The sequence below is a fragment of the Papio anubis genome, chromosome 13 (assembly GCF_008728515.1).
Source record: "Papio anubis isolate 15944 chromosome 13, Panubis1.0, whole genome shotgun sequence".
NCBI classification, from domain to species: Eukaryota; Metazoa; Chordata; class Mammalia; order Primates; family Cercopithecidae; genus Papio; species Papio anubis.
In genome coordinates, this window is record NC_044988.1 from 78,418,497 (window position 1) to 78,433,230 (window position 14,734).

General features: G+C 44.1%; 1 protein-coding gene across 1 annotated transcript in view; it reads right to left on the bottom strand.

Annotated features, from left to right (window-relative positions):
• Positions 1-882: 882 nt before the first annotated feature.
• The window catches only part of EPB41L4B (erythrocyte membrane protein band 4.1 like 4B), a 150,394-nt gene continuing 136,542 nt past the window's right edge, over positions 883-14,734 (bottom strand). The window contains 4 exon segments of the mRNA XM_021927289.2: positions 883-3,566; positions 5,487-5,515; positions 5,518-5,632; positions 12,210-12,278. Of these exon segments, the coding sequence (XP_021782981.2) occupies positions 3,417-3,566; positions 5,487-5,515; positions 5,518-5,632; positions 12,210-12,278 (363 nt within the window). The 3' untranslated portion in view covers positions 883-3,416.

The window sequence follows — 14,734 nt, forward strand, 5'->3', positions numbered from 1 at the left end:
GCAACTGATGACTGGATAAGCCAAATATGGTATATCCATATAATAACACATTATTCAGCCATAAAAAGGAGTGCAGTTCTGATACATGCTACAACATGGATGAATCTTGAAGACACTATGTTAAGTGAAAGAAGCCAATCACAAGACTATACATTGTTTGATTTTGTTTATATGAAATTTCCAGAAGAAGCAAATTCATAGACAGAAAGTAGATTAGTGGTTGCCAGGTGATGCTGGGGGTCAGAATCAGTAGTGACTGCTAACAGATACGGGATTCCTTTTGGCATGATGGAAATGTTCTGGAGTGAGATAGTGGTATGGTCTGCACGACATTGTGAATGCATTAGAAACCACTGAGTTGTATGCTTTAACATGGTTATAGTGATGAATTTTGAGTTTTTAAAACTGTAATTTCTGAGATGGTGAAAGGTGAATATGATATCAGAATATTCCTCTGCTATATTCCTGGGGAATATAAAATTCTGGGTACATGCAAGTGGGATCTTCTGAATGCCCTAGGATCTCAAACTCTTCAAACATAGAATTTCCTATGCAGTCTACAACCCATAAAGCTGTGGGTTGCAGGTTTCCCAGACCCCTTGCAGTAACGTTCCACGCCCACTGGGAATCTGCAGCCTACAGTTTGGAGCCCTAGCTCTGGAATGACTATGTCAGTAAGCTGATTGTTTCCCCCTGGACATAAGGTGTGTGTTGTGTGCCCATATGGTGCTGTTGTTTGGGTTTAAAATATATAAAAAATGTGAAACAATTGTGCCAATTCATTTTCATCCCTATGAATCCATCCAGTACAATTTCATCTTCTCAGTCACAATGCCAAGCACCCATCATTCACTTAAATAGGCAAATAACCAGGACAACTGCTGAAACCATGGAATCCTCTTATTTTACTGGTTAGAGGTGAGCTGCCAAAGGTACTGGGTTTTCAAATACAGTAACAGCCAACTTGTTTGTGGTCAGACTTCCAGTGACGCCAACCTTCAGAAACTTCAATGTCTGTGAACTCAGGGGGAAGTGGGGAAGAAGCAGGAAGCCCGGAGCCTCCTGGAAACACTGGCCAAAAAGCCCATGCATCCCTCCTTGGAAACCAAGCAAATCTGACACACATGAAATACTGGCTTTCCTGGCTTCCCCAAGAAACCTTCAGCTTTGCCCTGGAGGTTTCCATCAGCGAGCAGGAGGTGAAGAGCAGAAGCCTCAGAAAGCAGGTTAGAAGAGGAAGAGGGTGCTGGGTTGGCAAGAAGTGACAGCCCCATATTGTACGGGAACATATTTTGTATCATGTGCACAAGATAAAGAACAGCTAAAGCTGTTTTAAAAGTATAGCCGGGGGACATGGGGGTAAAAGGCCCCAAACGCTACAATTGCCCCGGATAGCTCCACTGATAGAGCAGAGAGCAGTAAAAAAACCATCAGTCAGAAGAGCATAATATCCTATAAAAGGCCAAGCCAAGCCCTACACATATTGATAGCTCTTAATGATATCACTGCACCATACCAAGGTACAAAAGGGGCTGATGTTTATAATTGTGACCATGACTCACCAAGAAAAGGTTAAATAATCTCCAGTATACTCTGTTTACTAAGGCAGGGAAGTGTGTAATACATTTTAGAAAGATTTCCCTCAAAACAAAAAAATATTAAAATTTTAAAGATTCAGCACTTAAAGGGTTAATCCTCGGTTATCTGAATATTCGCGTACATTCCTCATTTTACAACAATACTAGTAAATGAGGCATTACCTTTTTTATAGTCATTAGTATCAAATTATTGGCACCATTCAGTTTTAAGGAGAGGGACAGGAGAGCAAACTATACAACATAAAAATACAGTTCTGATACAAATATATGAGATCAGTTCCTCTTAACAAGTGGTCAGAAGAAATGAATGAACATTTTACACACAAGGAAATACAACTAGTAAATCATCACATGGAAAAGTGCTCAGCCTTGCTAGCAATTAATGAAATAAAACAACTCTTCAAGAACAACTATACATACCTATTAAACTAGCGAAAATAAATAAAAATGGCAAAACCCAATACTGGCAGAGCTATTGGTAAATAGAAATGCTTATACATTGCTGGTGGCATCATAAATTGTCAAGGGGATTCAAGCATTCAGAGGGGGTGGGGAGGCTAAACTAGATGACCTTTAAGGTCCTTCCAACCCAAAGATTGGATCTTTCTAGAAAGCAATCTGGCAATATAAAACAAGAGCTATAAAATACTTCATGCTCTTTGACCTTGTAATCCCTCTTTGGAGATATTCCTAAGGGAATCATCCAAAAGAAGGAGCAGTTTTTTTTGTTTGTTTTGTTTTGTTTTTTTTACAGACATTCATAGCAGCACTATTTATAAGAGTGAAAAATTAGATATAACTCAAATATCTAATAATGGGGTGAAGTGAGGTTAACCATGTTACATGGATATAAAGACATTTAAATTGGTGAGAGTAGAATCTGTGTTGATAAGAGGAGACAAGTGTTAGGCGGAGAAGTAAAACAAAAGATAATGTACACAATGATCATAGCTATGTAAAAATATGTGTGTATTCATTGAGAAAGCTAGAGAACTAATTTAGAGGGATATTTTGTGGTTAGGGGGTTCCTTTATTCTTGCAAAGTTGTTCAAGTGCATTAATAAAAATTTAAAAACACATTTCTTGAAACTATATAAAAAGAGCAAAATTTCTTCTGATCAAGATTCTATCAATAGGACATGAATTGATCAACTTTAGAAATAATTTTCCTTGATAGAACTCCCAAATAAATCTTCCTGATATTGAATCATCTTAATCTTGTAAGGATTTTTAGACAACGTAAGCTACTATTTCCTACTTTGGGTTCAATGATAAATTCTATTTATTCCAAATAATATCATATCCAAAGAGTTCACAAGTTAAATTATATTTCAGAGTAATCTGAAGTACCTTCAGTCATAGTGATATGTAACTTTCTTTTTTTAGTTCATCTACTCACATCTGAATACAAATGAATGTTAAAGACTTTATAAGATCTGTGTATTTATCAGTGTAAATGAAAAACCAGCAATAAAGAATTATTCTTTCATTAAAAATGACTCTTTAACAAACAGTCAAAGCTCGGTGCAAGTTTCAATCATACAAAATCAAATGGTTGAAATTGATAGTAAAGAATCCCACATCGTATTAACCCCTGTGGTTATTAACAGATACACACAGGTACTTCTGAAAAGGAATCCTGTTTTCCTATCTTTCTTTTCCTAGACTTATCAAATCCTGTCTCAACTACATAGAGTAATAGAAAAACTCTAATGCTTAGGAGACATAAAATAACTTTTCCCTTAAAAGTCAAGCCAGAAATTGGCTTCAACTAACCATGGAGACCTGGGCGAACAGAGCACACATTTGTATGTTGTGCTAGAGTGAGCACACAAAGCCCGAAGAAAGAAGACGGACAGAAGGCACCATGCCATCTTCCAGGTGACAAGGGGAGAATTTCACAGTTCGGTCATCAATAGTCTTTTCATCATTTTCTCTCTCTCCAGTTCCTGCCGGAGTGTCTCCGCACTAAAAAAAATATATATAACAAAATAGTGAGACAATCCCTCAAAAACTGCAGAAGTAGACAGCTTAAGTATCATCTCCCAGGTTCTTTCCTGATCTCAGTGTTGGACTTTCTTTTTTAGGCTCCTTGAGGACTCCCTAAATTTGCTAGCATTACAGTGATCTGAAATTGGCTACGTATTCGTTTCTCAGTCCCACCAGGCTGAGAGTTCCTGACTGACTATATGTCATTCATCTCTAAACCTCCAGAGCCTTGCACAGTATCTGGTGCATGGCAGCCACTCGGTAGTCTTTTTTTTTTTTTTTTTTTTTTTTTTTGAGATGGAGTCTCACTCTGTCGCCCAGGCTGGAGTGCAGTGGCGCAATCTTGGCTCACCACAACCTCCACCTCCCAGGTTCAAGTGATTCTTCTGTCTCAGCCTCCAGCATAGCTGGGATTACAGGCACATGCCACCATGCCAAACTAATTTTTTGTATTTTAGTAGAGACAGAGTTTCACCGTATTGCCCAGGCTGGTCTCGAACTCCTGAGCTCAGGCAATCCACCTGCCTCGGCCTCCCAAAGTGCTAGGATTATAGGCATGAGCCACCGCACCTGGCCCTCGGTAAAGTCTTTCAAATGAAGATGTCCAGGGGTTAGATTTATTTAAATCATGCTTTAAATTGGTTTCATATGCATTTTCTCACAGGCTTTCATTTGATGAATATCTGAGGGAATGTTGTAACAAATAATTAATTATATTTTAATGAGTAAAATTGAATGAAGTAAAATTGGCTGTTTTAAGAAGCTGCCTCTGACTTTTTGGACCTCAGATCCAGTTGCATATCTATGTAACCTGCCTCCACTGTTTAAACACACACACACACACACACACACACACACACAGAGTAAATATACATCTTTTCATTGTTTTTAGTTACAGATGGGGCCTTGCTATGTTGCCCAGGCTGGACTTGAACTCCTGAACTCCTGGCCTCAACTGATCCTCTCACCTCTGCCTCCTGAGTAGCTGGGATGACAGGCATAAGCCACAATGCCTGGCAAAATACACATCTTTAAAGGCACTAACCAAGTTTAATAATTTCATTTAGGGTAGAAAACACAGTTTCTACTGTAGCCAACAAGGCCTACGCAGTCTGGCCTTAACCCACAACTTCATAGGCCTCCTCTATTGTCATTCACTCTGCTCTGGCCACGCTGGCCCCTTAAACTTCCTTAACCATGTCAGGCACATGCTTCCGCAGGAGCCTTAGCACTGGCTGGTTCCTCTCTGTGCAGTACTCCTCCCGGGTATCTGTAGCTTTCTCTGCAACCCCTTTCAGGACTCTGCTTAAATGCCACCTCACTGAGGCCATCCCACAATACCTTATCACCTTTCACAGTTTCATGTTCTTCCCTATCCCTTGTCAATATCACACACACACACACTAATTTGTTGTCTATCTCCTCTAACAGCCTACGCTTTGTAAACATTTCTTTCTTTTTCTTTTCTTTCTTTCTTTTTTTTTTTTTTTTTTTTAGCCAAAGTCTCACTCTGTTGCCCAGGCTGGAGTACAGCAGTGCAATCTTGGCTCACTGCAACCTCCACCTCCTGGGTTCAAGCGCTTCTCCTGCCTCAGCCTCCCAAGTAGCTGGAATTGCAGGTGTGCGCCACCACACCTGGCTAATTTTAGTAGAGATGGGGTTTCACCATGTTGGCCAGGCTGGTCTTGAACTCCTGGCCTCAAGAGATCCTCCCTTGTGCTGGGATTACAGGTGTGAACCACCATGCCTGGCCCCTTTATAGACGTTTCAATAAATACTTACAGAATAAATGAAAGAATGTAGGAAAAGTCTGTAGGTGTCACAAACACAATGAACCTAGAATCTCCCTGGTTTCCCCATCACCAGAATTACCTGTTGGTACCTGCTGACCTGACCTACCTGGCTGCCAGAGAAACAGGTTTCCGGGTGGTGTAAATGGTCTGCACTGTGGAGACGGTCTCTGTCAAAGGCCTCAGGGTCGCTGCTGGGATCAGCGGGGAAGACGGACCAGGACAGCACTGTAATTTACTGTCTCTGAAGTCTGCCTGGAGAAGAAACAGGGAAGAGGAGATCAATCTCAATTTGGGTTCCATTTTCACACTGTCAGTTGCTCCCTAAGCTTTACTCTACGGTTCCTGTTCTTTTTCACTACCAGCTATAATCGATTGTCATTTTAAGTGATTTTACTTTGTGCCAGACACCATGCTAAGTACTTGACACATATTAACTCTTGACAACCCTTTAAGGCAGCGATCATATTTCCTCACATCTTAGGCACCATCAGTTGTAAGATGCACCATTTTTGCATTTGCCACACAGAAAGAAACATGTTGCCATTTAAATTTTGTCATGCCCACTATCAAACTTTGTCATGCCCAGTAGTAAACATTCTGATATCAGGAAATGTTAAAAGGTGAAAAAAATGTGTATTTGAAAACTGATTTTAGGCCGAGACGGGCGGATCACGAGGTCAGGAGATCGAGACCATCCTGGCTAACACGGTGAAACCCCGTCTCTACTAAAAAATACAAAAAACTAGCCGGGCGAGGTGGCGGGCGCCTGTAGTCCCAGCTACTCGGGAGGCTGAGGCAGGAGAATGGCGGGAACCCGGGAGGCGGAGCTTGCAGTGAGCTGAGATCCGGCCACAGCACTCCAGCCTGGGCGACAGAGCAAGACTCCGTCTCAAAAAAAAAAAAAAAAGAAAAATGATTTTATGGGGAAAAGCGAGGCTCAGAGAGGTTAAGTAATCTGCCCAAGGTCACACAGTTAGTAAGTGTTAAGAACAGTATTCAGAACAAGGGCTAGCTGACACGATAACTGGTGTTTTTCATTACTGTAGCAATGGTTCCCAAAGTATGGGCCCCAGACTAGCAGCATCAGCATTATCTTAAAACTTGGTAAAAATGCAAATTCTCAGGCCTCATCCAAGACCACTGGGACCGAAGAATGCCTGGGGATGAAGTCCAACAATACGTGTTTCAACAAGACCTCCAGATGATTCTTTTGGAGGAATTACAATAAAGTTTCAGAACTACTGGTGTAGAGTATACTGTCTCATTTGGAGAGGATAATATATTCTTGTCATTTTCATTATATAGCAAACTATGCTCATTACTTTTATATAGAAAGCTTAGAAGATATATAAAAGTAGATCAGGCTGGGCGCGGTGGCTCACACCTGTAATCCCAACACTTTGGGAGGCTGAGGTGGGTGGATCACCTGAGGTCAGGAGTTCAAAACCACCCTGGCCAACATGGCAAAACCCCGTCTCTACTACAAATACAAAAAAATCAGCCAGGTGTGGTGGCACGTGCCTGTAATCCCAGCTACGCAGGAGGCTGAGGCAGGAGAATCACTTGAACCTGCGGGCGGAGGTTGCAGTGAGCCGAGATTGTGCCACTACACTCCAGCCTGGGCAACAGATCAAGACTCTGTCTCAAAAAAAAAAAAAAAAAAGGTAGATCAATGAAGAAATTTCGTAATTCTTTACTGTTGTCATCAGTATATTTCCTCATAGGTTATCTCTCTCTTTCTATCTTTCTCTCTTTATCTCTCTCTTTCTTTCTTTCAACAGAATCTCATTCTGTTGCCCAGGCTGGAGTGCAGTGGCACAATGAGAGCTCACCTCACCCTGAACCTCCTGGGCTCAGGTGATCCTTCTGCCTAAGCTTCTCAAGTAGGTTTCACTACAGGTGCGTGCCATGCCTGGATAATTTTTTAATCTTTTGTGGAAACAGAGTCTCACTATGTTGCCCAGGCTGGTCTCAAACTCCTGGTCTCAAGTGATCCTCCCACTCTGGCCTTCCAAAGTGCTGGGTTTATAGGTGTGAGCCACCATGTTTGGCCATCATAGTATTTTTTCAATGAATAGTTTTTTTGCTTTTTTTTTTTTTTTTTTTTTTTTGAGGCGGTCTGCAGCTGTGTCTCCCAGGCTGGAGTGCAGTGGCGTGATCTCGGCTCACTGCAAGCTCCGCCTCCGGGTTCCGCCATTCTCCCGCCTCTCAGCCTCCCAAGTAGCTGGGACTACAGGCGCCCGCCACCGTGCCGGCTTGTGCATTTTAGTAGAGACGGGGTTTCACCATGTTAGCCAGGATAGTCGATCTCCTGACCTGCGTGATCCACCACTTCGGCCCTCCCAAAGTGCTGGGATTACAGGCTTGAGCCACCGTGCCTGGCCTCAATGAATAGTTTTTGTTTGTTTTATATTTTTGAAAATACCAACTATATATTTTATAACTAGATTTCTCATGCTAGTTCTTGGCCCTGAACTTGGAGAAATTTATTATATGACTTTCTAAAGAAGACACTCTGATCATCAAATGAGCAGTATCTTTTTTTTTTTTTTTTTTGAGTTGGAGTTTTGCTCTGTTGCCCAGGCTGGAGGCCGCAATCTCGGCTCACTGCAGCCTCTGCCTCCCACGTTCAAGCAATTCTCCTGCCTCAGCCTCCTGAGTAGATGGGGTTGGTTACAGGTGCCCGCCACCACACCCAGCTGATTTTTGTATTATTTTTAGTAGAGATGGGGCTTCACCATGTTGGCCAGGCTGGTCTCGAACTCCTGATCTCAGGTAATGCACCTGCCTTGGCCTTCCAAAGTGCTGGGATTACAGGCGTGAGCCACTGCACCTGGCCTTTGATGTGAATCTTTCTGAAAAAAGACGCACATTTGCACTGATGGTGCAAAGGCAATAGTGAGTAAATGGGGCAGGGCCTTGGCACGAATTGAGGTAGTGGCACCAAACTGTATTAGTAGTCATTGTGTTCTTCATTTCCATATACTTCAAGGAAAAAAAAAAAAAAAGCCAGCTTCACTAAAGAATGACCTTGAAGAAGCAGTAAAAATTACTTATATTATTAAATCTCAACCCTAAGTATCTTGTCTTTTTTATATTTGTTGAATAAGGAAATGAATGAGTGAATGAATGAACAAGCTTTCACTGGAACAAAGCAGGTAACAGAAGGACAGAGCCAGTTTAGAAAGAAGCATGTGGAGCAGAAATCTGGCCAGAGTCAGGCAGGGGTCCCCACCCTAGATGGACCAATGTACTCGGCTGAGTATCAGCAGAGACCCAGTTAATAGGCCTGAATACAAAGTAGAAACTGGTTTCAGGATCAAGCAAGAGCCCAGCTGTTGAAACCCAGCTCCATCAATGCTAGATCAATGGCCAGACCAACTTTGTGCAGAGCTTCCCAGCGCTGCTAAACAACCCCTGTCACTGTGATAGGTCTGGAGGCCTGTGGAGAGGCCAAACCTGCAGCAAGTTCAAGTGTCATGGTCGTGGCAGGAAGGAGATGAGAACACTACACACAGGGGTGAGAAAATTGAGAAGCTGAAGCCCATGAGCCTGGCTTCTGTTACCACCCAGCTGTCACTGCCTCCCTAGTCATTGCTTCCAGTCTAGTCCATTCTCTTGAGTTACAGACTTGGATTTCCAGCTGCCCATTCATTGTGTCCACTCGGATGTTTCAAAGGCATTTCTAATCCATCATGGCCAAAGGCAAACTCATCTCTCCCAACCAAGTCTTTTTCCAAGTTTCCTTATCTCAGTGAATGGACCCACTGTCCATCCATATTCTGCAAATCAGAAATCTGGGAACCATTTCTGACCCTCTCTCTGCCTCATCTAATCCTGTATCTTACCAGCTTCCTAAATATCTTCCCTATCTGTGCACTTCTCTCCACCTCCACCAACAAAACCACTCTGGGTCAAGCTCTCAGCTCTCTCTCCCTTAAGCCACTGTCCTGCGTTTCCAGGCTACTGTCCTGAATCCACTCTGCCTGGATGCCACTGTCCTCCCACTGTGATCACAGGGATCCCTTCCAAGTGCATCTGCCCTGTCACTGTCCTGCTCAAAGTCCCTCAAAGATTTCCCGTTGCTCCTAGGATGGAGATCAGAATCCCTACTGTGGCCTACAAGGCCAACATAGTTGTGCCCCTCCAGTTTTGTCACCACCTACATCTCCTTCCTCCTCTCTCACCCAGCTCCACTTGCTTTCCGCATCCCAGTCCCACTGGCCTGCTTTTCAGTCCCTTGAATGTGTGATGATCCCGCCCACCCTGGGGGTCTGGCTCATGCTGTTCCCTCTGCCTGCTCCAGCTGTCTTCGAGCCACTCTTGCTCAGTTCTTCAAAGTTCCAGCGTGGTTTCTGTCATTGGCTTCCTGCTCCATTTTGGCCCCCAGCTTTCAGGAAGGGCATCCCTGAGTGTCTCACAGCACTGCCAAGGCTGGGCAGAAGGCCAGAGTGCCCCACTACGGCCAACCGAGGGAGGTGGAGCCGGAGCTTCCAGCTGGGGAGCTGTGTCCAGCAAGACTGCAGGGAGCCAGGATGAGTGTCAGGGAAATAGCATCTAACATCCTGGCAGAGCCCCGTGTCTCTGCCCTCTCATTCTTAAAAGGCAGATGCTGGAAGCAGCTCATGACCCTAGAAATGGACTGTTCTAGGAACCTGTTTTTCCCTCTGCCTGCCCTGCTGGACACCTTCCCACCTCTGCTCATCCTCTGAAACTTGAATCAGTCACTGCTCTCTCCCTCCCTATGTGGTTGAAGCCATGTGGGGTAGTGGCCATCATCCATCTCATAAGGCTGCACTTAGAGCTACCCTTAGCCACCCACAGCCCACTTCACAGATCCTCCAGATGGCACAGAAACCCTTTGGAAAGAGCTTCAGGGATCATGGAAATTGGAAGCTCTGGTTCCTGGGAGGAGGACAGAGTGAGAGGAAGGAGGAGTGGACCCCAGACTCCTCACTTCTGCTCCATCTAATTACTCAATATACAGTGAGTTTCTGCAGAAGCTTTCATTTAAAGAATGAGTTGAGCCCTGAAAAGAAGCATGAACATTATCAAACTCTCTCATTTTGCAGATGAGGAAACTACAGCATTTAAACATTTGGCAGAATTTTTTAAAAAATCAAGTCAGGGTCTCACTCTGTTGCCCAGGCTGGAGTCCAGTGGTGCAGTCATAGATCACTGCAGCCTCAGCCTCCTGGGCTCCAGAGATCCTCCCACCTCAGCCTCCTGGGTAGCTGAGACTACAGGCGGCTAATTTATTATTATTATTATTATTATTATTTTGTAGAGACAGGGTCTCGCTATGTTGCCCAGGCTGATCTCGAACTCCTGGTCTCAAGCAGTCCTCCCACCTCAGCCTCCTAAAGTGCTGGGATTACGGGCATGAGCCACTGTGCCTAGCCTTGGCAGAATAAATAAGCTGCCCACTGACACCCAGAGAGGTGGTGACAAGAAGTCTGTTGTCAGGACGACTTGTTCTTGTTTGTCACACCACCCTGCCTCTCCAGCCTTGAGAAATAACAATCATGCCTGACAGGTGTGGGATGTTTTATGGTTAGTAAAACACTTTCAGATTCTTGGTCCCTTTTGATCCTTGCCCCAACAGGATATGAGGAGGATATTCTTATTACTACTTTCACCTTAAGTAAGAAGAAGGGAAAGGCACGGTGGCTCATGCCTATACTCCCAGCACGTTGGGAGGCCAAGGTAGGAGGATCACTTGAGCCCAGGAATTCAAGACCTGCCTAGGCAACATAGTGAGACCTCATCTCTAAAAGCAAAAAAGAAAAAGCTGCTGGTGGTGAGGGTGGTAAAGTGACCTACCTAAGACCACACCAGTATCAAGATCCAACCCAAAAGAATTGAAAACAGGTGTTCAGACAGATACATGTACACATATATGCATAACAGCACTATTCACAATAGCCAAAAGGTGAAAACAACCCCAAAACCCCCCAAAAATGAGTGGATAAACAAATTGCAGTATATAGATACAATGGAATAATATTCCATCATAAAAAGAAATGAGGCTGGGCACGGTGACTCATGCCTATAATTCCAACACTTGGGAGGCTGAGGCGGGTGGATCACCTGAGGTCAGGAGTTTGAGACCAGCCTGGCCAACATGATGAAACCCCATCTCTACTAAAAATACAAAAATTAGCCAGGCGTGGTGGCAGGCACCTGTAATCCCAGCTACTCAGGAGGCTGAGGCAGGAGAAACGCCTGAACCCAGGAGGCGGAGGTTGCAGTGAGCCAAGATCATGCCACCACACTCTAGCCTGGGCAACAGAATGGATCTCAATCCATCTCAAAAACAAACAAACAAACAAACAAAGAAATGAAGTATTGACACATGCGTGGATGAACCTCACATACATTATGCTAAGTGAAAGAGGCCAGTCACAAAAGGTCACATATGATACAATTCCATTTATACGAAACATCCAGACTAGGTAAATCCATAGACACAGAATGCAGACTGGAGGTTGCTAGCCAGTAGGAACAAGGGGAAAATGAGGAGGAACTATTTAATGGGTGTGAGGTTTTTGGAGGATGCAATAAAAATGTCCTGGAACTGACAGAAGTGGTCATTGCACAACACTATGAATGTACCATCACTGAATTGTCACTTTAAAATGGTTAATTTTATGTCAATGTCACATCCATAAAATAGAGGCCGACTGCAAATTCAAGTTTCTTCCCAACCTCACAGAGTTCAACGGTGATCAAAAGAAGCAGTTGACCTGGCTGTCTGGCATCCCACAGAAAAGCACATCACATGGGAACAAGGGTTTAAAATGCACATCTGTTTTCTGGATCTACTTACAGTAAACTGTGGCCCTGTGGTGAAAGTATCAGGAAACGGGTTCATTGTATCAGCCGGGAATGTTTTTATCTTCAAAAGAGAGAAAGACAAGGGGGTTACCTTCAGATTAGAAAACAAAGTTTTGCAATCTTTGGCAAAGCACCTTTAAAACGGAACTGAAGGATTCAGGGGTGCCCCGCGGAGCCTTCATCACTCGTATAAGGGCACACACAAAGGGTCCCTCAGGAGTGTGGGCTGGTGGTTGTATCTGTGCCTGGCGTTGGACTGCAGGGTGGGGCTCAGCAGGGATGGCAGCCTGGAGTCTCGTGTTCCTAGCGCGCCCCCACACTTGCCTCGCCCTGGAGCTGCCTTCAGCGGTATCTGCTTGGCCTTCCAGGCCTGACTCATAAAAAGCCACAATCAAGGTGGATAATGAGGGGGTCAGAGCTGCCTGAGGTGGCTTCTGATGACTTCTCCATAGCTGTGGGAATGGCCTAGAGGCTGCTGAGAGGTCACATCCTGGGACACAGTCTCTCACAGCAGCAGGGTACAAGAAGGCTCGGCTAATTAAGCCAGAAAATATTCCCTGTCTAATCACTTCAGTTACCGGACTCCCTGTACGCTTTGGCCAATAGAGGGAGACCTCAGGGAAACCCATGGAAGCATGGGAGAATCCTGCCCCCACAGCCTTTGGGAACAGAAGGCTTGGTGCACAAAGATGCCCAGTGCCAGGAGTACCTGTGGTACTGAGCTAGTCTGAAAGAGGCCAGATGAACAGCTGATGAGGCAGTGGTGGCAAAAAAGACTCTTGACTTCCATGTCTTTCTCTTTGGTCATTTTGTCTTTGGCCTCCTAGAGGCCTTGGGAAATTGGAGGGCTTATTTTTTCAAACCAGCCGAGGGTATGCCATCAGGCCCAGGGGCCTGATGACTCTGGCATTAGCTTTGTGTCCAATTCCTGGGGCACAGAAACTGTCTGCACACCTGCTGAAGAATGCATACCATACCAACCTCCAGCAGAGGGCTGCAGGCAAGACACTAAGGCCACCACTGCTCAGGGGGCAGCCAGCTTTGTGTGTCTCGAGGTCTTGCCTGTGGACACTGGGATAGCTACTCGATGCTCTTGAGTGGCTCCAATGGGAGGGTGAGGCAGAGATGAGGAAGAACACATTAGCTCAGACCCTAATCAGCCAAGCTTTTCTGAATGGGTAAAGCAGGTCTCCCCCATGTGGGGATGACAATATCCTTGCCATGTGTACTGAGACATCCAGCCCAAGCCTGCTCCCCTTCCCCCAAATTTCTTTGGTCTCTTTACACATCTCAAAATTGCCAGAATAGGCCTGAAATTGCCTTTTGACTCAGGTGTGAGAAGGACTCTTGGGGCGAAGTCTTGGGGTACATTCTCCTCTTGTTGCCTATTGGGTCAGCATGATGCTCTGAGACCAATGTCCTAGTGAAAAGTAATAGATAAATTCTCAGACCATCATGAGGCAGAGAGGGAAAGTGGTTTATTTATTTATTTTTTGAGACAGAGTCTTACTCTGTTGCCCAGGCTGGAGTGCAGTGGTGTGATCTCAGCTTACTGCAACCTCCGCCTCCCAGGTTCAAGTGATTCTCTTGCCTCAGCCTTCTGAGTAGCTGGGATTGCAGGCATGTGCCACAATGCCCAGCTAACTTTCGTATTTTTAGTAGAGTTGGAGTTTCACATGTTGGCCAGGCTGGACTCGAACTCCTAACCTCAGGTGATCTGCCTGCCTCAGCCTCCCAAAGTGCTGGGACTACAGGTGTGAGCCATTGTGCCCTGCCAGAAAGTGGTATTATTGCTATTAAAGAAAGGTGAAAGTTAACAACCTGAAAGAATTACTTTATACCTGCTGTAAATAAGAAAAATATATTTCAACAATTACACCCTGTGTTGCTAAGGCTGCAAAAAGCAGAGTCACCCTCTTCTGATGGCACTATCCGTTAGCACAACCACTTTAGAAAGGCGGCAAAAGCCAAAATCACAATATTTAATCCAGCAGGGTCTAGCCTAAGAAAATAAAATTCCTGATGCAAAAAGCTATATGTGTTCTCCTGAAGAGTGACAAACTGGGAACAAAGCACACGTCCTGCAGTAAAGAATGTGTTAGGTAAATGGTAGACCATTCACTTGATGAAATACAAACAGTCATATAATGTGGCAACAAGAACAAGATAGAAACAACATAGCAGTGTTAAGTGAAAAGAGAAAAACAGGAGAGAATATGGTTACTATGATTTAACTATGTAAAATTATGAATGATATGAACAGAAGGAAATATATAAAAATGACAAAAAATCATGCTAAATTGGGATGACAGGTAATTTCGTTCACATTGCTAGGTAGCACTCCCATTATATCATTAGCTTGATAAATAGCAGAAGACGACAAGTTTAATGAAGTTTTATTTTCAATAGAAATGCAACTTAAGGGTCCATCTGGTGAGTACCAAAGCATATATTTCTCTCTGGGGAAAGCATCTATGCTGATCAAAATTCTAGGAAAACAAACTTTTCTTGATTCTT